General features: G+C 38.6%; 3 protein-coding genes across 4 annotated transcripts in view; 2 read left to right on the forward strand and 1 right to left on the reverse strand.

Moving 5' to 3' along the window:
- LOC147372686 (uncharacterized) overlaps positions 1 to 25,450 on the reverse strand; it is a 47,557-nt gene that overhangs the window by 16,524 nt on the left and 5,583 nt on the right. For both annotated transcript variants that reach the window (XM_086404104.1, XM_086404103.1), the window contains exon 2: positions 21,447 to 21,619. In XM_086404104.1, coding sequence (XP_086260230.1) covers positions 21,447 to 21,516 — 70 coding nt within the window. In that variant the 5' untranslated portion in view covers positions 21,517 to 21,619. The remainder of the gene's footprint in view (positions 1 to 21,446; positions 21,620 to 25,450) is intronic.
- Positions 12,344 to 13,594, forward strand: TAS2R42 (taste 2 receptor member 42). Its single transcript, XM_086404101.1, is given in 2 exon segments — positions 12,344 to 13,038; positions 13,041 to 13,594. Coding segments are annotated over 2 exon segments (924 nt in total). The 5' UTR covers positions 12,344 to 12,464; the 3' UTR covers positions 13,391 to 13,594.
- On the forward strand, positions 20,225 to 23,392 carry LOC147372688 (taste receptor type 2 member 42-like). The gene has a single exon (XM_086404100.1). The coding sequence runs from the start codon at positions 21,793 to 21,795 to the stop codon at positions 22,729 to 22,731; it is 939 nt and encodes a 312-aa protein (XP_086260226.1). The 5' UTR covers positions 20,225 to 21,792; the 3' UTR covers positions 22,732 to 23,392.

Raw genomic sequence — 25,450 nt, forward strand, 5'->3', positions numbered from 1 at the left:
AATAAGGTGGATGAAACTGGAGCCGATTATACAGAGTGAAGTAAGCCAGAAAGAAAAACACCAATACAGTATACTAATGCATATATATGGAATTTAGAAAGACGGTAATGATAACCCTGTATGGGAGACAGCAAAAGAGACACAGATGTATAGAACAGTCTTTTGGACTCTGTGGGAGAGGGCGGTGGGGGATGATTTGGGAGAATGGCATTGAAACATGTATAATATCATATAAGAAATGAATCGACAGTCCAAGTTTGATGCAGAATACAGGGAGCTTGGGGCTGGTGTACTGGGATGACCCAGAGGGATGGTATGGGGAGGGAGGTGGGAGTGGGGTTCAGGATTGGGAACACATGTACACCTGTGGTGGATTCATGTTGGTGTATAGCAAAACCAATACAATATTATAAAGTAATTCAGTTCAGTTCAGTTCAGTCGCTCAGTCGTGTCTGACTCTTTGTGACCCCATGAACCACAGCACACCAGGCCTCCCTGTCCATCACCAACTCCCGGAGTTCACCCAGACTCATGTCCATGGAGTCAGTGATGCCATCCAGCCATCTCATCCTCTGTCGTCCCCTTCTCCTCCTGCCCCCAATCCCTTCCAGCATCAGAGTCTTTTCCAATGAGTCAACTCTTCGCATGAGGTGGCCAAAGTACTGGAGTTTCAGCTTTAGCATCATTCCTTCCAAAGAAATCCCAGGGCTGATCTCCTTCAGAATGGACTGGTTGGATCTCCTTGCAGTCCAAGGGACTCTCAAGAGTCTTCTCCAGCACCACAGTTCAAAAGCATCAATTCTTTGGCGTTCAGCCTTCTTCACAGTCCAACTCTCACATCCATACACGACCACATAAAAAACCATAGCCTTGACTGGACGAACCTTTGTTGGCAAAGTAATGTCTCTGCTTTTGAATATGCTATCTAGGTTGGTCATAACTTTCCTTCCAAGGAGTAAGCGTCTTTTAATATCATAGCTGCAGTCACCATCTGCAGTGATTTTGGAGCCCCCAAAAATAAAGTCTGACACCGTTTCCACTGTTTCCCCATCTATTTCCCATGAAGTGATGGGACCAGATGCCATGACCTTCGTTTTCTGAATGTTGAGCTTTAAGCCAACTTTTTCACTCTCCACTTTCACTTTCATCAAGAGGCTTTTTAGCTCCTCTTCACTTCCTGCCATAAGGGTGGTTAGCCTCTAATTAAAATAAATAAATTTAATTTAAAAAACTTTTAAAAAGAAATTTCAGGAACATTTCTTGAGTTAGTGCTTTTAGAATTTATTCTATTACCTTGTTGTATTTTCCTTTTTTAAGGCCTCCTAGTAACTGTAGGTTGGCTCTTCTTTGGCTAGTTCTCAATAATTTTTACTTTCTCTAAAATCCCTTTTTTAATTAATTAATCTCTTCATTCCTTTTGATTTTAAGTTTTTTTTTTTCCTTTTCAGCTCTTATTTCTTTTAGGCGCTTTTGTCATATGCATTATTTTCATTTTCTTTCTATTTCAGACTTTGACTAGGAAGTGTTTGATTTTTTTTTTTTTCCTTTTATTTCTAATTCTTCCCTGAGTCCTGTTATCTCATTTCTATTAGAAGGTTCTGGAGTTTTTGTTTTTTATTGTATCTTTTCTGTGTTCATCTTTTTGAAGTATTTTCATTATTCCTAGGGATGTTATTCTTTTTATTATTCTCATTTTTCCTCATTAAAATTTTGTAGGAGATTTGACTTACATTCTTTAGCGTTAAAAATTGGTACATGAAATCACTTTTATATATACTTAAACTTTTATAGGGAAGCATGGGTCAGATAGACAACTTTCCTATCTTCACAAAGCTTAACTCTTCTCATGTTATTGAAAATTGTAGAGGCTTCCCTGTTGGCTCAGTAGTAAAGAACCTGCCTGCCAATGAAGGAGACATGGGTTCCATCCCTGGTCCAGGAAAATCCCACATGTCATGGAGCAACTAAGCTCATGAACCACAACTACTGAGCCTGTGCTCTAGAGCCTGGGAACTGTAACTCTTGAGCCCACAGCCACACCTACTGAAGCCCAGGAGCCTAGAGCCCATGCTCTGCAACAAGAGAAGCCCGCACACTGCAACTAGAGAAAAGAAGACCCAGCACAGCCAAAATCAATCAGTCAATAACATTAAATACCATGTATTGAAATCTAACACAAAAATCATTTTAAAAATTGTAATGGTTTGTTTTGTGACATTTCCTGGCCATGTTCTTATCCTACATTTTTGTCTGGATTGTCTCTCTTTGTCTGTTTTATCTCTATTCTGCTCAATTTTGATTACTTTGGCAGTTTCTGCTCACTGTAGGGCTCTGTTTGTAAGGGAGCTGTGGGGGTGTTTGTGACACAGCAGCTTCCACCCCTTCAGACCTCATATAGGACCCTCACACTCAGCTGTACCTGAAGTGGGCAAAATCCCTGTTTCAGCTGCTTTTCTTATATTGGTCCTCTACTCATTTTGGTGATTACTGGCTGGATGTTTTGGACATCTTAGTCTGATCAGAAGTAGCTTTTAGGGACTTCCCTGGTGACCAAGGGGCTATGACTCCGAGCTCCCAGTGCAGGAGCCCAGTTTGATCACTGGTCAGAGAACTGATCCTGCCCACGTGCCACAACTCAAGACCCTGCATGCTGCAACTAAAGATCCTGCTGCAGTGAAGATTTTTGCCTGCCACAACCAAGACCTGGCACAGCCAAAGAAAAAAATAAAAAATAATTTTTTAAGCACCTTTTGTTTTCTTGTTTTTCAGTCGGTTTTTATGCAAGACTTTTAAAAAATTCAAAGAGAGAGTCACTAATATTTGCAGTTTGGGGAAGTGATCCCTTTAAAAAAAATCATGTTATTAATTTATTTCTCAGGAATATCCTAAGTGTTAGGACCTAGTGGCTCAGATGGTAAAGAATCTGCCAACAATGCAGGAGCCCCCCAGTTCAATTTCAATTCCTGGGTCTAGAAGTTATGCTGGAGCGGGATTACCTACCCACTCCAGTATTCTTGGGCTTCCCTTATGGCTCAGCTGGTAAAGAATCCACCTACAACACGGGAGATTTTGGTTCGATTTCTGGGTTGGGAAGATCCCCTGGAGGAGGTCATGGCAACCCACTCCAGTATTCTTGCCTGAAGAATCCCCATGGACAGAGGAGCCTGGCAGGCTACAGTCCACGGGGTCACAAATAGTATGACATGAATGAGCAACTAAGCACAGCACAGGAATACAGAAGTGAGCAAAATAGAGAAAACTCCTGCTCTCATGGGATTTGCCTTTTAGGGGCAAGAAGGACAACAGACAAAACCAAAACCAATCTAATCTATGTTTGATAGTAATAAGTGCTAAGGAGGGAAAAACATTGGGGAAGGAGGAGATGATTGACCAGGTTGGGTAGACATCAGGGAACTTTTGCAGAAAGACATGTGGTACTTAGCAGTGAAACATGTGGATTTCAGGCAGAGGGACCATCCCTCAAGACTGTGAAGCTGGAGGAGCCTGGAGTGTTGGAGGAACAGTTGGAGGGCAGCGCAACAATAAAAGTGTGAGTATGGGGCAGATCTTCCAGCTATGAGGAGGGCTGGGTGCAGGTGGTAGGCAGATCGTGTAGGGTCTTGTCACCAGTGAAGACTTCAGATCTACTTCATTCAGACTTTAGCCTGCACCCTGTGTCACCTGGATATCAGGGTTTCCCCTTCCCACTGGAGATCCCTGAGCCTCAGCTGCCTGTGCCTGAAGAACCTATCACTTCTGAAGTTGTCAAAAATTACTTCCCTCCACCTCCTGATCTTGGAGTAATGAGGGCGTCAGACTGTGGGTCCCTGGCTAGAGAACCCATGGATGACCAGTTAGGAATAATCAGTGTAGGATTTGGCTTCATGCACCACTTGAAGGTTATAGGACTTTGGTCAGATCACTCTCTTTGATGAACCTCAGTGTCTTTGTTCAAAAAATGGAAATAATAGAATATATAACATAACACTGGTGTGAAGAATAAATGAAATAAAATCATACTCAGCATATAATGCAGGCTGAATAAATGTTAGCTTTGTTATTTTATTTTTTTAAATATAAATTTATTTATTTTAATTGGAGGCTAATTACTTTACAATATTGTATTGGTTTTGCCACACATCAACATGAATCCGCCGTGGGTATACACGTGTTCCCCATCCTGAACCCCCCTCCCACCTCCCTCCCCGTACCATCCCTCTGGGTCATCCCAGTGCACCAGCCCCAAGCATCCTGTATCATGCATTGAACCTGGACTGGCGATTCATTTCATATATGATATTATACATGTTTCAGTGCCATTTAAAATTAAATTTGATTATATATTCAATCTATGAATTTTCTTCTCTATGGCTTCTGATTTTATTGCATGCTTGTAACAAGACTTTCTGGTCTAAGATATCTATATATTTTTAATATATTATATGTACATAATTTATCTACATGCAATTTATCTGTATATATTTAATTTTTCTTCTGGTATGCTTTAGAATAGTTTGCTTTGAAATTTAAAACCTACTATTGGACAGCTTCTATGTTACAGAAACATATCAATCTATGGATATATGTTTATGTATAACAGATTCACTTTGCTGTACACCTGAAACTAACACAGCATTGTAGATCAATTATACCCCAATCAAAAAATATATATCAATCTAACTTCAATTTTGAGTACATGACTGGTCATTTGCTACTCTGCTTAATTATTTATCTTTTTCCTACTGACTAGGAAATTCACTTTTATCATATAAGTTCTTACATATTCTTCCATCTGTACTTTCCATTCTTGTATTGTTGGTTTACTCTATCAAAGCCAAATTTTTCTGTTTACCGCATACTTGTCATCTTTCAATGTGTGACTAGCATTTATGCTTCCATTGATTTTATGTTTCAGACTTTTTCCTGCTACTCTTATTTAGTTTTTCAGTTGAACATCATGATAATTTAAAAATATCTTTAATAAAAACAATGTATTGCTATTATATTTCTCAATTGATTTGGGCCTAACATCTTTACAATGTTTAGTCTTTTTAAAAAGAAACAAGGCAAGTCACTTTATTAATTAAGAACTTGCCCCACATGTAGACTTTTAAAGTATTGTTACAAATCAATTCTGTAAATTCTTAACTAATTCCTGGATATTTTTGGTAGTTTTGATTGTTGCTGTAGTGTGTGTATTTTTTTAAAATTGTATTTTGAAACTTATCATTGGCATATAAACAAAGTATCTTTAGGTATTTTTAAAACATCCACTCAGAATCCCTAAAGAAGACATTTCCAATCCATCTGGAGGGAATAACCCTGGCTCTAATATTTTGGGGGATTGGGAGGAAAAGAGGTTTCTGTTTCAACTTTGAGGACATTAACACTGAATGAATCTGCAGTTTTCAGAACTCTTTCTCTGTCTTTAGTGTGTCCAATCCCCAGTCCAGACAAGTGACCTCTCCAGAGAAGGAAAGTCTGGTTGCAAAGGGAGGGCTAGCTGCACAGCTGTGTGGAAACCTGAAGGGGCTTTCCAAATCAAATTACCCCAATGTGTCTTTCAACCAATCAGTTTCTGACCTCACCTTCATCCTCATCATATTTTATAATACAAATCAGGTTGCTTCTCAGCTTTCCTTATAGCTGGTTTTCTACATTTTTCATTTGCTAAATCACAGCCCTTACTACATCTTTGTCTGTTTTATTGCCTCCAAATTTTGTCTCACTTACAATTTGCTTTATCACTATGGTTTGTAGCTTAAAAAGCATTGTCTCCTGACTTATTACCTTAAGTTGGGTTAGATGGTAAAGAATCTATCTGCAACGCATGAGACCTGGGTTTGAACCCAGGGTCGAGAAGATCCCCTGGAGAAGAGAACTGTAACTTACTGCAGTATTCTTGCTTCCATCAAGTGTGGAGCCGGTAGGCTACAGTCCATGGGGTCACAAAGAGCTGGACACAATTGAGCACCTAGAACAAGTAGGGTTGTAGTAAGGAGCTGTTATAAAAAGCATGAATTCAAATTGCTTTCTCCTAAAACCAATCTCCCTAGTATGCTACAACTTCTCTGCCTTTTTTCTCCATTATATGTGCTTCTGATTGTAAATTTAAAACTTTAAATTTATCTCCTATTTTGTTAATATGTAAATAGTCAGGAAAGCACATCAAATTAAATGCCATTTTTTAATGCTCAAAATTCTCCAAGCCAGGCTTCAGCAATACGTGAATCGTGAACTTCCAGATGTTCAAGCTGGTTTTAGAAAAGGCAGAGAAACCAGAGATCAAATTGCCAACATCCACTGGATCATCAAAAAAGCAAGAGAGTTCCAGAAAAACATCTATTTCTGCTTTATTGACTATGCCAAAGCCTTTGACTGTGTGGATCACAAGAAACTGTGGAAAATTCTGAAAGAGATGAGAATACCAGACCACCTGACCTGCCTCTTGAGAAATCTATATGCAGGTCAGGCAGCAACAGTTAGAACTGGACATGGAACAACAGACTGGTTCCAAATAGGAAAAGGAGTTAGTCAAGGCTGTATATTGTCACCCTGCTTCTTTAACTTATATGCAGAGTACATCATGAGAAACGCTGGGCTGGAAGAAGCACAAGCTGGAATCAAGATTGCCGGGAGAAATATCAATAAGCTCAGATATGCAGATGACACCACCCTTATGGCAGAAAGTGAAGAGGAACTAAAAAGCCTCTTGATGAAAGTTGAAGAGGAGAGTGAAAAAGTTGGCTTAAAGCTCAACATTCAGAAAGCTAAGTTCATGGCATCTGGTCCCATCAGTTCATGGAAAATAGATGGGGAAACAGTGGAAACAGTGGCTGACTTTATTTTTGGGGGCTCCAAAATCACTGCAGATGGTGACTGCAGCCATGAAATTAAAAGATGCTTGCTCCTTGGAAGAAAAGTTATGACCAACCTAGACAGCATATTAAAAAGCAGAGACATTACTTTGCCAACCAAGTTCCATCTAGTCAAACCTATGGTTTTTCCAGTAGTCATGTATGGATGTGAGAGTTGGACTATAAAGAAAGCTGAGCCCAGAATAATTGATGCTTTTAAACTATGGTGTTGGAGAAGATTATTGAGAGTCCCTTGGACTGCAAGGAGATCCACCAGTCCATCCTAAAGGAGATCAGTCCTGGGTGTTCAATGGAAGGACTGATGTTGAAGCTGAAACTCCAATACTTTGACCACCTGAGGCAAAGAACTGACTCATTTGAAAAGACCCTGATGCTGGGAAAGATTCAGGGCAGGAGGAGAAGGGGACAACAGAGGATGAGATGGTTGGATGGCATTACCGACTCAAAGGATGTGAGTTTGGATGGCATTACCGACTCAATGGACATGAGTTTGGATAGGCTCTGGGAGTTGGTGATGGACAGGGATGCCTGGTGTTCTGTGGTTCATGGGGTCGCAAAGAGTCGGACACAACTGAGCGACTGAACTGAGACAAGTAAAATAATTAAACAGTGAAGACACTGATTAGACAGAGCAAGAGCCCAGTAGATGTCAGCTCTTATTTGTATTCTTACTGCTTTCATGGGGATAATTGTATTCAGATCATGCAGTGAAATTACATCAGCAACCCTAATGACTTTCCTATACTTTACTGCTGCCTCTATGTACAATGGAGATATAAAATAAGCTTTAGTTTTGTGGAGGACTTAAGGTAGAGGGCATCACAGTATTGGGTGTGGAGGGATGAGAGTTGAGTGTCCTTACTACAAACAATAAAAGGCTGATTTTAGAGAATTTAAAAACTGTAATACAATGAACTAAAAGTCAGTCCACTTTTTATGATCTTCATGCACTTATAATTCAGCAATAAAATACTCCTTTCATGCGAGCTGATAGCTCAGTTGGTAAAGAATCTGCCTGCAATACAGGAGACCCCGGTTCAATTCCTGGGTCAGGAAGGTCACTGGAGAAGGGGTAGGATATCCACTCTAGTATTCTTGGGCTTCTCTTGTGGCTCAGCTGGTAAAAAATCCGCCTACGGTGTGGGAGACCTGGGTTTGATCCCTGGGTTGGGAAGATTCTCTGGAGATGGGAAAAGCTACCTACTCCAGTATTCTGGCCTGGAGAGAATTTCATGGACTGCGGAGTCCGTGGGGTCGCAAAGAGTCGGACACAACTGAGTGACTAACACACTTTATGGGAGCAGATAGTTCCCATCCTCTTCTTATGTGGCATGCACATACAGGGTATATGAGATATTTACCTGTAGCTATTACTGGATAGAAGCTTTAAAATGTGACAACCATTATAATTAATGATGTAAAGTAATTTTTCCTCATACTCTTAAGATATTGCTTTTATACATGGGAAAGCATTTTAATGATAATAATGATTAAGTATTATTTTCAGGACTTCAGGCTGAAATATTATGCTTAGAACTGACAGAATATGGTTTTCTTTATATGAGCCTTTGAACCATACCCAGTACTGTGCCTTGTACCTGGTAGGCATTTGATCTAAATTTTCAAAATAAATATGTATTTCCTTGCTGCTACTGCTAAGTCACTTCAGTCGTGTCCGACTCTGTGCGACCCCATAGATGGCAGCCCACCAGGCTCCCCTGTCCCTGGGATTCTCCAGGCAAGAACACTGGAGTGGGTTGCCATTTCCTTCTCCAATGCATGAAAGTGAAGTCGCTCAGTTGTATCCGACTCTTCACGACCCCATGGACTGCACCCTACCAGGCTCCTCCATCCATGGGATTTTCCAGGCAAGAGTACTGGAGTGGGGTGCCATTGCCTTCTCCAATGTATTTCCTTAAACCCAGATAAACACTGGAAAATATTTATCTGAATAACTCATGGTAAACATATACACTGCTTCAATTCATAAACCACTTCCAAAGTATTCTGAATCTTTTGCACATTCCTTATTAATGGTGAGACCATAAGGTTGTAGCTGGCAGGTGTTCTGAATACCACTGGTGATAATCTTGGATCTGGTACAGTTCAAAGAAAGTTCCAGTTTTCAGTGAGACAGAGGTGTCTGAGATTAGATCCTCAATGGTCATTTTACACCCTTGGTGTATGCTTGAACTGTGATTACTCCGTTCTCATTTTGATTTGTCATCAAAATGAAATACAAGAGAATTGTATTCTCTTCTAATTGGACCTTTTAAATGACCTTCTAATTGGAAGGTCACTGTGAGTGAAACCCAGTTTTCTGTTGATCAGATTCTTGTTAACCTGAAGTCTATTCACTTAGGATTTCTCACATCTTGCGTTCCTTGTCAGTTAACCCTCTGTGGAGAAAACAGCAGACATCTGGCTCAAAGGACAGAGGCCAACGAGAGACCATGAGCATTTTGATTGCTTTCTCTTCTTTTTCTTTTATTTGGAAATTTTTCTAACATCTTTAGCTACTTTACAATCAAGAGAAACATAGCTGTGCTAGGTGGTTATTTATCCCTCAGCTTAGCCATTTATTCTGATGTGGGGAATGAAAAGAAATGATCAAAATGGAGATAATATAAATGATAGAGGATAATCAAAGAAGTAGAAAAAATATTCCTGAGTGGAAAGAAAGACTGATTTTCAATTCAAAAGGACTACTGAGCCCTGGATAAGCACACTGAAAAAATAAACAAACATAATTTTTCACGCATCCTAGCAAATGTACTCTGTTCCAAAGATAAAGAGAAAAACCACACATGCTTCTGGATGAAAACAAAGGTTGCCTACCAAGGGAAGATAGCTGGATGGTCTCCAGTGAGAAGACAAGGAAGTAGTATTTACAGATCTCCAAAGAGAAAGAGTTGTGACCTTTATGTTGTCAGCGACGCTATTGCTCTAGTGTGAAGGTAAAACCAAGTCCTTTATGGAAATGCCAGGATCCAGAAATACCACACATGCAATTTTTTGAAAAAAACAGAGCTAATCAAAATAAAAGTGTTAGGAAAAGAGGCCTCAGATCTAGCATAACATTTAACACATGTTTACGGGTGTGCTAAGTCACTGCAGTCGTGTCTGACTCTGTGATTCAATGGACCATAGCCCGTCAGGCTCCACTGTCCGCGAATTCTCCAGGCAAGAATACTGGAGTGGGTTGCCATTTCCTCTCCATGGTAGGAACACAGTAGGCATTCAATAAATATTTGCTGATATAAATGAATAGATTTTTATTTCAGTGGTTTTTATGAGGCTAGGTAATGGTAAATAAAAGGTAAAATGATTAGTACTACCTTTGAAAATGTATCTGTTTCTGTGTTCACTGGAACAATATGAGAGCAGAAAGATAAAAGTGAACGGTCATTATTTGGCATATTATAAATTTTGATCTCAGTGGGGACAGTGTGTTGGTTAAAGGGTATGTTCTCACTCAATCACATCTGATTCTTTGTAACCCTATGGACCATAGCCCTCCAGGCTCCTCTGTCCATGGCATTTCCCAGGCAAGAACACTGGAGTGGGTTGCCATTTCCTTCTCCAATGCATCAAAGTGAAAAGTCAAAGTGAAGTCGCTCAGTCGTGTCTGACTCTTTGCGACCCCTTGGACTGCAGCCCACCAGGCTCCTCCATCCATGGGATTTTCCAGGCAAGAGTACTGGAGTGGGTTGCCATTGCCTTCTCTGTTTTTCTACCCTAATGGCTTCTAAACCTGTTATTTCTCCAATGATTCCCTCAGGTCACTGTATTTCACATATCCAGGTGCAAAGCAAGCTTGCTGTCATTGTTGGTTTCTCTTCCTTTTTTATAACCCCCAAATCCATCACCAAGTCTTACGGATTCTACTTCCCGGATGCTTCTCATTGTTGTGAATTTCTCTCTATCTCTAGACATTAATTTATTAATAGTTGTATGTACCATTCTCCTCTTGAAAACAGAACCAAATTTCTTTTTTTTTTTGATTCATTTGACTTTATTTTTTATTTTTAGCTTTTTTTGTTTTTTTTTTTTAATTTAATTTAATTTTTATTTTTATTATTTATTTATTTATTTATTTTTGCTGGGTCATATGGCAGTTTTATTGCTAGTTTTTATTTATTTATTTATTTTTAAATTTTATTTTATTTTTAAACTTTACATAATTGTATTAGTTTTGCCAATTATCAAAATGAATCTGCCACAGATATACACAAATTTCTTGCTCTAGCCAATAAATTCCTTCCTCTTTTTTTTTCCTTCCCTTCTTCCTTCCTGTTCTTTCCTTCCCCTTTTCTTCCATTCTTTCTTTCTTCTTATAATTTTAAATATTTGTCCTAAATAAAAATATTTTTTGTAAAAAATAACTTACTAACAGTTCATTACACATCATTGTTCTTCAAAAATACACTTTAAAAATTAGTAGAATTTAACTGAGGCATGTGACAGCAGCATTGAAAAGGCTGAATTTTTTAATGATTTTATTCATTCTAGGGGGATGTTATCTGGCAACACTTAAATGCTTGAATAATTAACACTAACAATAGAATACCTGCAAACACACCAAGATACAAAGGCTGTAAAGCTCACTCTAATGCATTAATGGCTTTGGTCAAAATTATTGTTCCTAGAATATAGAACAGATACATTTGTTCACTATTTTCTTATTTAAACTAAAACAGTTTTCTATCTATTCTCTGCCTACTATTTAATTGTGCATGTTACTAAAAGTAAACTTTCAGTTAGACTTTTATTTCAGAAAAGTGTGAGTTTTGGTGTCTTTTTGTAATTGTTCAACCAGTCCAAATTACTTGCCAGTTTTCTCATGAAATTCTAAATATCTTAAAAATCCAAGGCAAATATCACCTCCTTTTCTCTCCTGACAATAATGTTTGTAGTTACCTTTTCCATGTTCACATTACATTTTATTTTTACTTCTATATTGTTATTTCTTTCTGTGTTTTGACTATTTTATAGATTTCCTAATGCTTTCTTTGTTCTTTTTTGTATTAATCTATTCTGTATTTGGAAAAAACTCTGACACAAAGTAGGCACTCATAAAATATAATCATTGAATGATACCTAAATTACTTAGCTTATTTCTAAAGCAAGCTAAGATATTTTGATCCAAATGGTATAGGACTTCTGGTGAGGAGGAAAGTACAATCAGTGAAAAAGAACCTCTCCATATTTGCATGCATATTTGCCTTTAACATTTTCATCACCACCACAAGTGGAAAATTTCAGTCTCTGCCCATGATAAATGGACACACAAACTATTTGGCTTGAAAATTAGTAGCTCTCTCAAAGAAATAAAACCATTTCCATGAAAGTACTTAAGACTGTAAAACTTAGCAAATCTTTCTGGATTGATATTGGCATTACAATCAAAGCAGAAAGGTTTTCTAGGTATGAGACTGTATCCCACAGCAAGAATTCTTCTTCAGACTGGAACTGCAATAAAAGCACTGAAGATAAGGATCAGAAATGGATCCTATTCTGCTGTAGCCTCATTCTAATTTTTTCATTGACAGGTAGTATTAGAAATCTGGATTTCTTCCAGTGGAAATGTTCCCTGGGTTGAGTACCATCTTTCTGATACTATCAGGAGTGGAATTCTTAATCGGAATTCTAGGCAATGTGTTCATTGGACTGGTACTCTGCTCTGAATGCGTTAAGAATCAAAAGACATCTTTATTTGACTTCATTCTCACTGGCTTGGCTATCTCCAGAATCAGTCAACTGTTGGTGTTTTTTGTGGAGTCACTTATGATGGGACTAGATTCACAGGTATTTGCCATTTTTAAACTAGCAAAACCCATTACTTTACTTCGGAGAATATCTAATCATTTGACTACCTGGCTTGTCACCTGTCTAAGTATTTTCTATCTCCTTAAGATAGCTCATTTCTCCCACTCTCTTTTTTTCTGGCTGAAGTGGAGAATGAACAGAGTCATTCTTGCGATGCTTGCATTTTCTTTGGTCTTTCTGATTTTGGATATTCTTTTGCTAGAAACATTTAATGATCTCTTCTGGAATTTAATAAATGAAGGCAACTGGACTTTAGTTGAAAGTAAAACTCATTATATTAAAAGCGAGAGTCTTCTTAGTTTCTCCTATTTCATTCCTATTGCTCTGTCCCTGCTCTCATTTTTTTATTTTGGTCCTTGGTGAAACACACCAGAAATCTGCAGCTCAATTTTATGGGTTCCAGGGACTTCAGCACAAAGGCCCATAAAAGAGCCATGAAAATGGTGACATCATTCCTCCTCCTTATCATGGTTCATTTTCTTTTTACACAATTGGCAAATTGGATGTTTCATAGGTTTTTGGACAAGAAGTTCACAAAGTTCATCATCTTAGCACTATATGTCTTTCCTTCAGGCCACTCGTTCATGTTGATTCTGGGAAATAGCCAGTTAAGACAGATAGCCTTGAAGGTACTGAAGCATCTTAAAAGCTCCTTGAAAAGACAAAATCCATTGGCTTTATAGAAACACTTTCAGAGTCTTTTCAAAGATGAAAACTTTATGAGGAGATTTTGAGGGTTAATTTTCATTTCTACTATTTTGTTTTTCCTCTTGGGTTCCTTTAGGTATTGTTGAGCATAACTGAAATTTTCCCTAGAACAGGTAGCTTTTGAGGATAATTCACACATGTTCATTGGTTACCAATATTTAAAAGTTTCAAATATTCTTTTAAAGAGAGTCAAATTAGATTTCTGAAAAAGACGTGTGTAATTTCAACTCGTATATGGGAGAAGAGGCTTGTAACTCTTTAGAAATTAAGATAAATCCTAAACTTGACTAAGTAGAAGATCTATAAAATATTGATAGAAAAGTTAACTAAGCAGCTAAAGTCATAGGTGGGAAAAACATAACTTCATAGCTCAAAAGTCTTAAAAAGAAGAAAAGGCTTTGCATTGTTATTGGGAGTCTTACTGATAACAAAAGAATGAGATGTTTCAGAATAAGAGTGATATTCATAGTGCTGCTGCCAATATAGACGTTATCTGCAAAAAAATGAAAAGGACCTCTTCCTTTCCAATATCCGTTTGTTTTTGTATTACAATGTTGTATCAATTACCATATTTCTTTATCCTTTATGCCTACATCAATCAGTGTTATAAGAACACTACTGAAAAACAGCAAGGTTACCAGACATCTCCATCTTGAGGTTTCAATAGTTTTTATCACATTTAAGAAGTATTCTCCTAGACCAAGCCTATTAATGGTTATATCTGGATTGAGGGTGAAATTTTATCAGAAGTCTTTTTGACATCTATCCAAATAAATCGCTTTTATTTCCCTTGGAAAAAAGAATTATATTCATAGTACAAAATAAAATAAATTATATTTAAGTAGAAGTTCAAAACATGCTTATAATATTAATCTTAATTTGAAACCCCAAATCATAAATGATGTATCTGGGCACTTACTAATTTTTCTAAATTCCAGGATAAGGGGTATGTATTTTCAGAGTGGTAGAAGTCAATATTTCTATCATGTTATGTAATAGAAGTAAACATATATGGAAGAATTATCCTTAATTCAAAATCACACTACTGCTTTTACAAAAATATCATAATTACAGTTTGAGAATATATTTTTGTCTGTGCAGATACATTTTCTTGTAATCTGATCAGTAGAGTTCTTAGAGAAACAAATAGAAACAGGTCAATAGTAAAGACACAGAAATTTTTTATTAGAACATTATGTGTTTAGTGTAAATTTTGGTCATGCATGTGTATAGTGTTGTTTTGACTAAAATTATCTGAATTTATATAAGGTGACTACAAATTGTAAATAAGGTTAAGGATAAGAAAGTTTACTATGAAATTTCAAAATGATGGTATGAATTTTAATATTGCACAGATCCTATACTTGTATATATAATGGAAATTATTAGACATAATCCTTGTTAAGGTTTACCTTTGATATAATCTTCAGATTGTATTAGAGTAAAGAAACAAAAAGCTGCAATTAGATGGTGATAAATATGTGACCTGTAAGTTAATCTTAATAAAGCCATAGGTAAGGGCACTGCTTTAGGGCTGTTCCCTGAAGCTAGGAATGTTAGAATTAGTAATATTTATGTCCACCCTCAAACATCATATGTAGGAAACTAAACAGAGACATTACTTTGCCAACAGAGACATTGCTAGCAGAGACATTATTTTGCCAAAAAAGGTCCGTCTATTCAAGGCTATGGTTTTTCCAGTGGTCATGTATGGATGTGAGAGTTGGACTATAAAGAAAGCTGAGCACCTAATAATTGATGCTTTTGAACTGTGGTGTTGGAGAAGACTCTTGAGAGTCCCTTGGACTGCAAGGAGATCCAACCAGTCCATCTTAAAGGATATCAGTCCTGACTGTTCTTTGGAAGGACTGATGTTGAAGCTGAAACTCCAATATTTTGGCTACCTGATGTGAAGAGTTGACTCATTTGAAAAGACCCTGATGCTGGGAAAGATTCAGGGCAGGAGGAGAAGGGGATGATAGAGGATAAGATGGTTGGATGGCATCACCGACTCAATGGACATGAATTTGAGTAAGCTCTGGGAATTGGTGATGGACATGGAGGCCTGGCGTGCTGAGGTCCATGAGGTTGCAAAGAGTCGGACACGACTGAGCAGCTGAACTGAACTGAAATGAACTGAAATGGCTAGCACATCTAGACTCTGTGGTGCTTTTGTGTATCAGTTACAATAATGATTCTGATGATGGTTTTAATGATAAGAAATAGAGTGTCTTGCTCAATGCTATGTAGCAGACTGGATAGGAGGAAAGTTTGGGGGAAAATGGATACATGTATATGTATGGCTGAGTTACTTTGCTGTCTGCCTGAAACTATCACAACATTAATCGGCTATACTCTAACAAAATAAAAAGTTTTAAAAAAAATAGAATGTCTGTTATAAAAAGTAACTTTCATTTTACTAAATAAAATGTACATATATTGTTTTGGACACTAACTTAGTATTTTACCAAAGATTATCATTGTAGTTATCTTGGATTGGTAAAAAGTGATGTATAAATCAAGCTGAATACATTTAGTTGAGTTTGTTTTGTCTTGGATAGTCTTTCATATAAATTACTTAAAGATAATCTTGCACTCTTTATAAGATAATAACCAAAAGTAACATCTAAGTTTTACCTTTGTTTTTTTTTAGTTACTAAATTTCTCTTTGGTAAAGTATATAAAATAATAAGCAAACTTTGCTTCTAATAAGTGAACCTTCAGTGTAAATGTCTAACTAGGGGTAAGCCCATACTTCTGCAGCAACCTTAGGAAGATGGAATTATTAAGGAACAGAGCCCTATTTTTATAAAAGAAGTATACCAAAGGACTAATAAAAGACCAGGCCATAGGCTAGAGTAATTACAATTGATGTATAGATATTATAAGCAGTATGCTTGAATAGCAGATGAGATCAAGCTTGGCAGCCCTGTGAAAAGAGCCTCTGTGGGTGACTCAGTGGCAGACAAGCCACAATACAAGAACAGCCACTCCCAATATGTATGTTGCTGGTCCCATGCAATCTGGAGAAGAAAGACTGAATGATAATAACCTGCTGCTGCTGCTGCTAAGTTGCTTCAATCATGTCCGACTCTGTGTGACCCTATGGACAGCAGCCCACCAGGCTCCTCTGTTCACAGGACTCTCTAGGCAAGAATACTGGACTGTGTTGCCATTTCCTTCTCCATATAATAACCTACCCTGTGACAAAAAATGTTGGGGTAAGAGGGAGATTAACACTGATTTCTCACTAACCACCCTTTTCTCATCCACCAAATAAATGTTCATTTTAAGAATCTGGGTGTAATCATTTTCATTTCAGTTTGTTCACTCAGGCAACTTGTAGGAGGGGAAAAGTAAACTTTTTATGGATGGAAGAGTGTTATCATTGATCCGTAAGACTAGTGCTGAAGTCAGTTCATTTTTAGTCGCTTTAGTCGTGTCTGACTCTTTGCAACCCCATGGACTGTAGCCCTCCAGGCTCCTCTGTCCATGGGGATTCTCCAGGCAAGAATACTGGAGTGGCTTGCCATTTTCTTCTCCAGGGGATCTTCCCCACCCAGTGATCCAACTAAATATCTGAAGTCTCCTGCATTGCAGGTGGATTCTTCACCACTAGCACCACCTGGGCAGCCCATCTGGTAAGACATAAATCAAGCACATCAGGGCATGTTTTCTTGAACCCTGCTGAATGTGCAGATCAGATAGAAACACATAACTTCACTGATGTCTGAGAAAGAGGTGTGCAGATTTCCTAGTGTCTCATGTCATTTATCTGTTCTCTCTCAATAGGTGGCTTCTCCTAGCAAGATCCTGATTAGACTCCATGTCCTCTGAGCCAGGGACATCCTTTGAAGAGGTGCTTGCTTATCACACAGTCATTCTCAATTCTGTCATATAAGACACTGGATATGTTGTCTAGAGTAATCTATGTTCTATTAAGGACCTTAAGACCAATCATTACAAAAACAAATTGATTTGAAAGATTTTTTGATTTATTTGAGGAACATATGTAGGGGAGTCTTTTTTATCTCCTTGGACACCAATATAAATGCAACCTCAGAAAACTAAAAAAAAAAAAAAAAAAAAAGCACAACTATTCTTACTTTGCAGAGAAGGCAATGGCACCCCACTCCATTACTCTTGCTTGGAAAATCCCATGGATGGAGGAGCCCGTTAGGCTGCAATCCATGGGGTCACTAAGAGTCGAACACCACTGAGTGACTTCACTTTCACTTTTCACTTTCATGCATTGGAGAAGGAAATGGCAGCCCACTCCAGTGTTCTTGCCTGGAGAAACCCAGGGACAGGGGAGCCTGGTGGCTGCCGTCTATGTGGTCGCACAGAGTCGGACACGACTGAAGTGACTTAGCATAGCATAGCATTCTTACTTTGAGTTTGAGATACTAACGGTTACCAGTGTGGGAATTTATTAAGTTAGATTGTCTTAGTTTTGCCATGAGGAGGAATCAGGGGATATATTTGCCCTTTAAAGATTTTGGGGAGAAAAGAAACCTAATAGCAAAACCTAATTTTGTAACCTCAGTTACAAAAATGAAAAGAATTCTAAGTGAAACAAAAATGTACCAGGAAACAAGGGATGTTCGCAGACAGTAGGGATTGTGTGCTTGTGCCCTGTGCTCAGTTGTGTCTGACTCTTTGCGACACTATGGGCTGTAGCCCTCCAGGTTCCTTTGTCCATGGCATTTCTCAGACAAGAATACTGGAATGAGTTGCCATTTCCTTTTCTAGGGGATCTTCCCAACCCAGGGATTGAACCTGCATCTCCTGATTCTTCTGCATTGGCAGGTTGATTCTTTATCACTGTGCCACCTTGGGAGCGCCACAGTAGTGATTAAGCTGAGCAAATATCCTTCAGGTATGAATGATTAAATCTTTGTCCCTTCAAGCTGTGGCCCTGGACCCAGTTGACTGCTTCTTGTCCTAGAAACACTGAAGGCAAAGAAACATTGAAGATCCCTTTTACCTGAAAAACACAAAGGCTATTGCTTTCATTTAGTGACTAGAAAAGAAGTGGTTGTTAAGGTCAATGTGTGGAAGCTCTAAGTTGTGATTCAAAAAGAATTAGGAGGCTATTTCTTTGCTTGCAAATAAATGGGACATCTTTCTATTAACAGGATCAAAGAGCATCACAACTAGGGGAGAATTTGCTGGCTTCTCCGAGACTATTCAGTTCAGTCACTCAGGCGTGTCCAACCCTTTGCAACTCTCGGACTCTTTGTTGGTTCTTCCTTGAGCTGGCCCACTGTTCTAATAGCGTCTCCCACTCTAATAAACTTTATTCTCCTCTAATTCTGCCTCATGTCTGAGACTATCGGGAAATCTAAATGTGTGGGCTCAGGGAAGGGAAAAGGCCCCCACGGGACCTTCCCTACAGGCCTTCCCTCATATCCTCTGCTTTAGCTTCTCTCAATGTGTTTTCTCACTATTTCTTGGATGAAATGTGATTCTTCCTATTGACAACTAGAAACTCAATGTTCACAAATTTACTGACTTCAATTATAGTCATTATGGTAAGTTTAGACTGATTAGTTTGGATTGTTATTATAGCATATACATAAATTTAATGAATCATTATCTACCTAAAATTTTTGCAACAATATGCTTTTCATTTAAACATACCATAGCACTTTCTTTTGCATGTATAAATCAATCATTGTAAGAATAAAGGATATAAAGGCAGTTCCCCAGGAACTGAGATAGTTCTGCAGTTCTGTAGATTTTTTTAAACTGTGATTGTTACCTTGGACTTTGAATTTAACTTATAGCGTATGGCACTTGTGATTTTAAATTTGTTATTATATCCTTTAGACTGAGTTTCTCCTTAGCGTAAAGTGTATAACTATGAACTCAAGTGTTTTTTAATGACTGAGCACCTATTGGCTGATTTGCTGTCTGTTTTTTGTCACTGCTAAGCCACACCTATCAATGAAGTCTGCTTCTCAGGTAGCCTTCTATACCAGGTCAGAGCATTTCTGAAAACATCAGTGATCTCTAGGCCTTCTTGCTCCCCTGCCACAAAATCTAGAGTTTTCTACCCATTTTCAAATCTTTGGGCTTAAAGTAGTTCTCTTTCAAAAACTCCCACATCTTGGTTGCCAGATGTGTACAATGACCTTGATGATTCAGTATGACTTCTGATTTGAACCAGAAGACTAAAGAGTGGTGTTGGTTATTTCAGGTGAGTACAGAAATCTCTCATGAGTTCATATGTTACAAAACTGTCTCTAGCTTTAAAGGGTTTCCATCTTTTCTTGCTCTAATACTAGCTTCACCATCAAGTCTTAACTCATTTTCTCTTTTTCTGTGTTCTCAATAAGATTACCAACCGAGTTAGCATTCATTCACTTGACAAATAGTCATTGAGGGCCTTCTATTTGCTAGGCCCTCCTTATTCTAGGAATTGGAAAGATATCAGTGGATGACAGAAAATAGTTCCTTTCCTCATGGAGTGTAGGTGACTGCCAAGGTGGCTAAGGTCATATAATATAAGTGCCTGACAATAAGCTTTTGATTGCTGAGGCATCCATCTCTAGGACCTCTGTGTTTTACTTTTATTGGCTGGGCTATGTGGTTTGTGGGATCTTAGCTCTCTAACCAGGGATTGAAACCACTCCCTTGGCAGTGAAACTGTTGAACCAACAAGGAGGTCCTAAAGGCTCCATCTTGACCGGACATACTGCCAGCTGTCTATAAGTACTAATCAACACCCAGATAAGATGCCAGGTTGCCCCCAACCCATGAAGTTTCCCCTTTAGAAAATGCCAGGTAAACTAGATAACTGACCATTCACTCAAGTGACTCCATTCCTCCCCTAAAGAGCCCTAATTCCCTCTCTTACATTTTCATTTCACCATTAAAGAGTGAACTTGTGAAACCCTAGGCACCCTACCCTCAACCCTTGAAAGGCAGAGTCCCAGGTGCTTTCTTCCTCTCTCCTTATGACTTCACCGTATGGCCCTGGATGTGTCATGTACCCTCTGGATCTGTGAGTAATAAACTTTGCTTTTTACCTGATGGTTGCTACTGAGGTGGGTCTTGCAATCATAATAAGAACCAAAACAGCCAGTCCGGAGGCAACACTGGCTGGTGGGGAAATGTCTGTGAGGACTCCCACAGGTAGTTTCAGCCCAGGTGAGTGCCTTGCATCACACAGAGAGGCTGAGATGGACATGAAGTAGGTTGTTTGTCAACCACAGTCAGAGTTGGCTCAATGGGCTCGGGGTTCTGTGATGAAATAGAGGGATGAGATGGGGTGGGCGGTGGGAGGGAGGCTCCAGTTTACAGTCAAGGTTGTAAACCATTGTATTAGAGTTAGTTGTTAGTTGAAGTGAAAATACAGTTTACTTATAAATTGGTTTTTTATGAGATGAAGAATTTTATCAAAAGCAGAATTAATGAAAAGGAGAACCTATCTCCTATTCATCCATCACTAGCTTTTTTTGGCTTTTTTCTTAGTATTTTTTCCTCTCAGTTGATGATAGCTAATTCAGAATCAAATAGGCAGTAGCTCCTTGGAAACAAAGTTCAAAAATCCACAGTAGGAGCTCAGATAGAGGTGTGATTTTGGTACCTTTGCACATTATCTGGAAGATCACTTCCCTTTTAATCTATTTCTTCAAGAAATCTTAAATAGCTTCAAACCCTAAGCCAGTTGTCTTTGTCCTTAGGAAACGAGAATTAACTATCAACTATAGATTTTGTAACACTATCCTCAGTGTTACAACTGCATTTTGGTCAAGTTTTTGTCATATACAACAGAAATAGTTTATTTAAAGTTATTTCTTCTGTAACTCTGTGATATCCTATATATTACTTCTCTTTATTATGTTTCTTTCATCTGTAACAGTATCTGAAATGTTATGGATATTATTAAATGAAATCCATGAACAATGATTCTATTTCGGAGGTTATTTTCTGAAACTACTGTTAAAATTGAGAAACATGAGTTGAGAAAGGAAGTACAAATGAGTGTAAAGAAATCTGTCTCATATTTGCATGTTTGCATACCTGATTTTCCTTTTCCAGATGTCTCCACAAGTAGAAAATTGATGCCAGCACCAATGATGAGTGGGTACATTCACTGCTTAATCTGGAAATCAGTAGCTGATTGAAAGCAAAATTCAAGTTTTCCATTTAGAGCTATGGGAGTGGATCTCCTTGCATAAATTTCAGAACTTCGGCTGGAATAAAAGAGAAAGATCTTTATGAAGATATGTGAGATGGTATCTGAGGCTCATTAAGCATTTTTGAAAAAGATCAAACTGGGTATCGTTCTACAACACTTGGACAGCAACAGCAGCAAGAAAAAAATCAGTGAAAAATAGTATTAGCTTTCTGGATTCTTTCTACAGAAATGCCATCTGGAATTGAAAACACTTTTCTAGCAGCAACAATAGGAGGATTCCTGATTGGAATTTTGGGGAATGGGTTCATTGTACTAGTTAACTGCATTGACCTGGTGAAGAGACAAAAGCTCTCATCAGCTGACTGCATCCTCACAGGCCTGGCTATCTCCAGAATCAGTCAACTTTGGGTAATACTATGTGACTCATTTTTATTGGTACTATGGCCACACCTATATGCCATTGATAAACTAACAAAAGTTGTTAGTAGTTTTTGGATATTGTCCAATCACCTAGCTACCTGGTTTGCCACCTGTCTAAGTGTTTTCTACTTCTTTAAAGTAGCCAACTTCTCCCACCCCTGCTTCACTTGGCTGCGGTGGCGAATTCGTAGTGTGGTACTGGTGCTTCTCTTGGGGTCTTTGTCCTTACTGTTTTTGAATTATGAATCAATATATACACTTAGTCATATCTTAACTAACAGCTACAAAATATATGTAAGAAACTCAACGTGGTCCTCAGATGTTAGTGAAACTCATTATCTTCACCAGTTGATTGTTTTTAACTTCATCAACTTAATCCCCTTTCTTCTGTCCCTGACCTCACTGCTCCTCTTAGTTCTCTCCTTGATGAGACACATCAGGAATTTGCAGTTCAACCCCAGCTCAAAGGATCTCAGCACAGAGGCCCATAAAAGAGCCATGAAAATTGTGATGTCTTTCCTCTTCCTCTTCATCATTCATGTCTCTTCCATCCTATTAATAGGTTGGGTTTTCCTTAAACTACAGGGACGTCTGGCCCAATTGGTGGTTGTATTAACTTCGACTGTTTTTCCTTCAAGCCACTCCTTTATCCTAATTTTGGGAAATAGCAAGCTGAGACAGAATGCCTTAGGACTACTGTGGTATCTTAACTGCCACCCGAAAAGAGTGAAATCTTTAGCTTCATAGATTTATCCAGAATTTTCTATATTCCAAGAGCATTGAATTAATCAACAGACAGTAAAGATGCATTTTTAACTTCTGTTTTTCTTACTGGATTCCTTTAAAAAATTTTTTATTTTATTTTATTTTTTAACTTTATAATATTGTATTGGTAAATTCCACTGAGCATCAGAAACTTTCCCTAGAATGGCCTATAAACTAACAATCTACTCACAGAGGTGAATCAATGTTTTACAAAGCAAGCATCATGGTCATCTTAACAGTTCCACTAATCAAAAAATTGGTGTATGTTTACCACTGAATATATAAGGACAAATACACAATCATTTGGACATGCCCATCCTTTGCAAGGTAGAGCAGGTTAAATATTTGTATAATATTAAGCTATAAATAAATCAAGGGGGCTTCCCTGGTGGCTCAGTGGTGGAGAGTCTGCCTGCCAATGCAGGAGACACGGGTTGAGTCCCTGACAGGGGAAGGTCCCACATGTCACGGAGCAACTGGGCCCTTGCACACAACTATTGAGCCTGTGTCCTGGGGCCTGGAAGCCGCAACTTCTGAACCCCTGTGCTGCAACTGCTGAAGCCTGTGCACCCTAGAGCCCGTGTTCTGCAACAAGGGAAGCCAGCACAATGAGAAGCCCACTCTCTGCATCTAGAGCAAAGCCTGCACAGCAGTGAACACCAAGAAAGCCCCAAATGAAAAATAAAGAAGCTGAATTATAAACAATAGATAAATGAAGGGCTAAAAATGTTGAAAGCACAGAACCTTAAAATGGCTGTCGACTTAAAAAAATGCACAGTGTGAATTTTGCAAGTTAGGTTTTTCTTAGGGCAAAATGAGGACAGTAGCCCTCGATTCAGCACCTCAGGTAGCTCTGAGAGACTGCTCCAAAGCGGCAGGGGAGAAGGTCAGTGCAGAGGTGATTTTGGTAAAGGGGGAATATATGCAATCAAGCAGGGTTTTTGCAGAATGTTTCTGCTAGTCACACAGAGCGTCGTCACCATGAAGGATTTTAGTGTTTTTTACATATGAGGAGATACAAGAACTAGGCTTTCATAAAGTTGTCTCCTGAAAATATCTAACTATCTGAAGACCTGTTCTGCCGGTTTTTCCCTGAGCTCAGAGTACCTTATTTCTGTTCTCCACCCTGAACTCCTTTAGGGAATCTCGAAAATCAGCAGCTGCAACAGTAGATGATTTAATCCTTATGGAGATAGATGGCAAGTGGCATTTCGTAGCTGACTTGGCCAACATATCTTTTAGAAAAAGGAGCAGACTAATATTAGGAATCCAAGCCAGACTAGCCAGTACTTTGTAGAATAAGAAAAAAATTAACTGAACCTATAAAAAGAGACTGTATAATTATCCTGTGTATAATGATACTTTTCTGTCTACTTAATATTTTTCTACTTTACATGGATCAAAATCATACTTTGATATCAAATTTGTGTGTGGGGGTGTGTGTGAGTGTGGGTGTGTGTGTGTGTGTGTGTGTGTGTGTGTGTGTATAAGAATTGTATGAACAATAATGTCGCTTGTCAAAGAGAACAAAAACAATTTACTAGGGGTAAAAACAGAAAGGGAAATTTACAGGAGAATGTCACCTGTTTGTAGAATTTTCGGACATGTTTATGGGTGTGTGTGTGTGTGTGTATGTTGTGTATGTGTAGTGCTGAGTTGATGTTTATAATAATTAAAATAAAATAAAAGCAGCTGAAAATGTATATGCATCTTAAGACCAGCATGTGGCAAATTTGTGCTTGCTAATGACATTGGTGGTGCTCAGTTGCTCAGTGGTGTCTAACTCTTTGAGGCTCTATGGACTATAACCCACCAGTTTCCTCTGTCCATGGAATTTTCCAGGCAAGAATATTGGAGTGGGCTGCCATTTCCTACTCCATAGAGTCTTCCTGACTCAAGGATTGAATCCAAGTCTCCTGCATCTGCTGCATTGGCTGGCAGATTCTTTACCACTGGGCCACCTGGGAAACCCCACCCCCCCAAAAAAAAAACCATAAAAAAAGAAGAAATCTTTGCTAGAATTGCCATAATTTTTCAATGGTAGAAGCAAAAAAACAAACACTCACCCAGCAAACCAGAAAATAAATGTTGAGAATATTTATGAAATATATGAAAATATGTGGTTATAAGTTGATTTTGATGGAGCAGTAGGTCAGGTCTGACACTAGGAAGCATAAGGGCTTTGTTAAGTGTACCCTTACTCCAGGGAACTGAGCGATGGTGTGCTCTGATGTTAAGGATGATGAGGAGATGATGATACATGTATATGCAGGTCTATAAAGATTTAGTGGAGAAGGCAATGGCTACCCATTCCAGTACTCTTGCCTGGGAAATGCCATGGACGGAGGGGCCTGGTAGGCTGCAGTCCATGGGGTTGCTAGGAGTCGGACACGACTGAGCAACTTCACTTTATTTTTTCACTTTCATGCATTGGAGAAGGAAATGGCAACCCACTCCAGTGTTCTTGCCTGGAGAATTCTAGGGACGGTGGAGCCTGGTGGGCTGCCGTCTATGGGGTCGCAAAGAGTCGGACACAACTGAAGCGACTTAGCAGCAGCAGCAGCATAAAGATTTAGATTTCTTAGCTGTATTCATTATGTTGGACACTATATAAGAAGTTTCTTGGGTGGGTGAAGTAGATTAAGATGGTCAAAACGTACAAACTTCCAGTTGTAAGATAAATAAGTGGTAGCAAAGTAAT

This window comes from Bos grunniens, chromosome 5 (genome assembly GCF_055505025.1).
Source record: "Bos grunniens cultivar Pamir isolate PY7600 chromosome 5, Bosgru_T2T1.0, whole genome shotgun sequence".
NCBI classification, from domain to species: Eukaryota; Metazoa; Chordata; class Mammalia; order Artiodactyla; family Bovidae; genus Bos; species Bos grunniens.

What these genes read in the sequence shown, in the direction of transcription:
- LOC147372688 (XM_086404100.1), top strand. Translation starts at nt 21,793, where the DNA reads ATGCCATCTGGAATTGAAAACACTTTTCTAGCAGCAACAATAGGAGGA.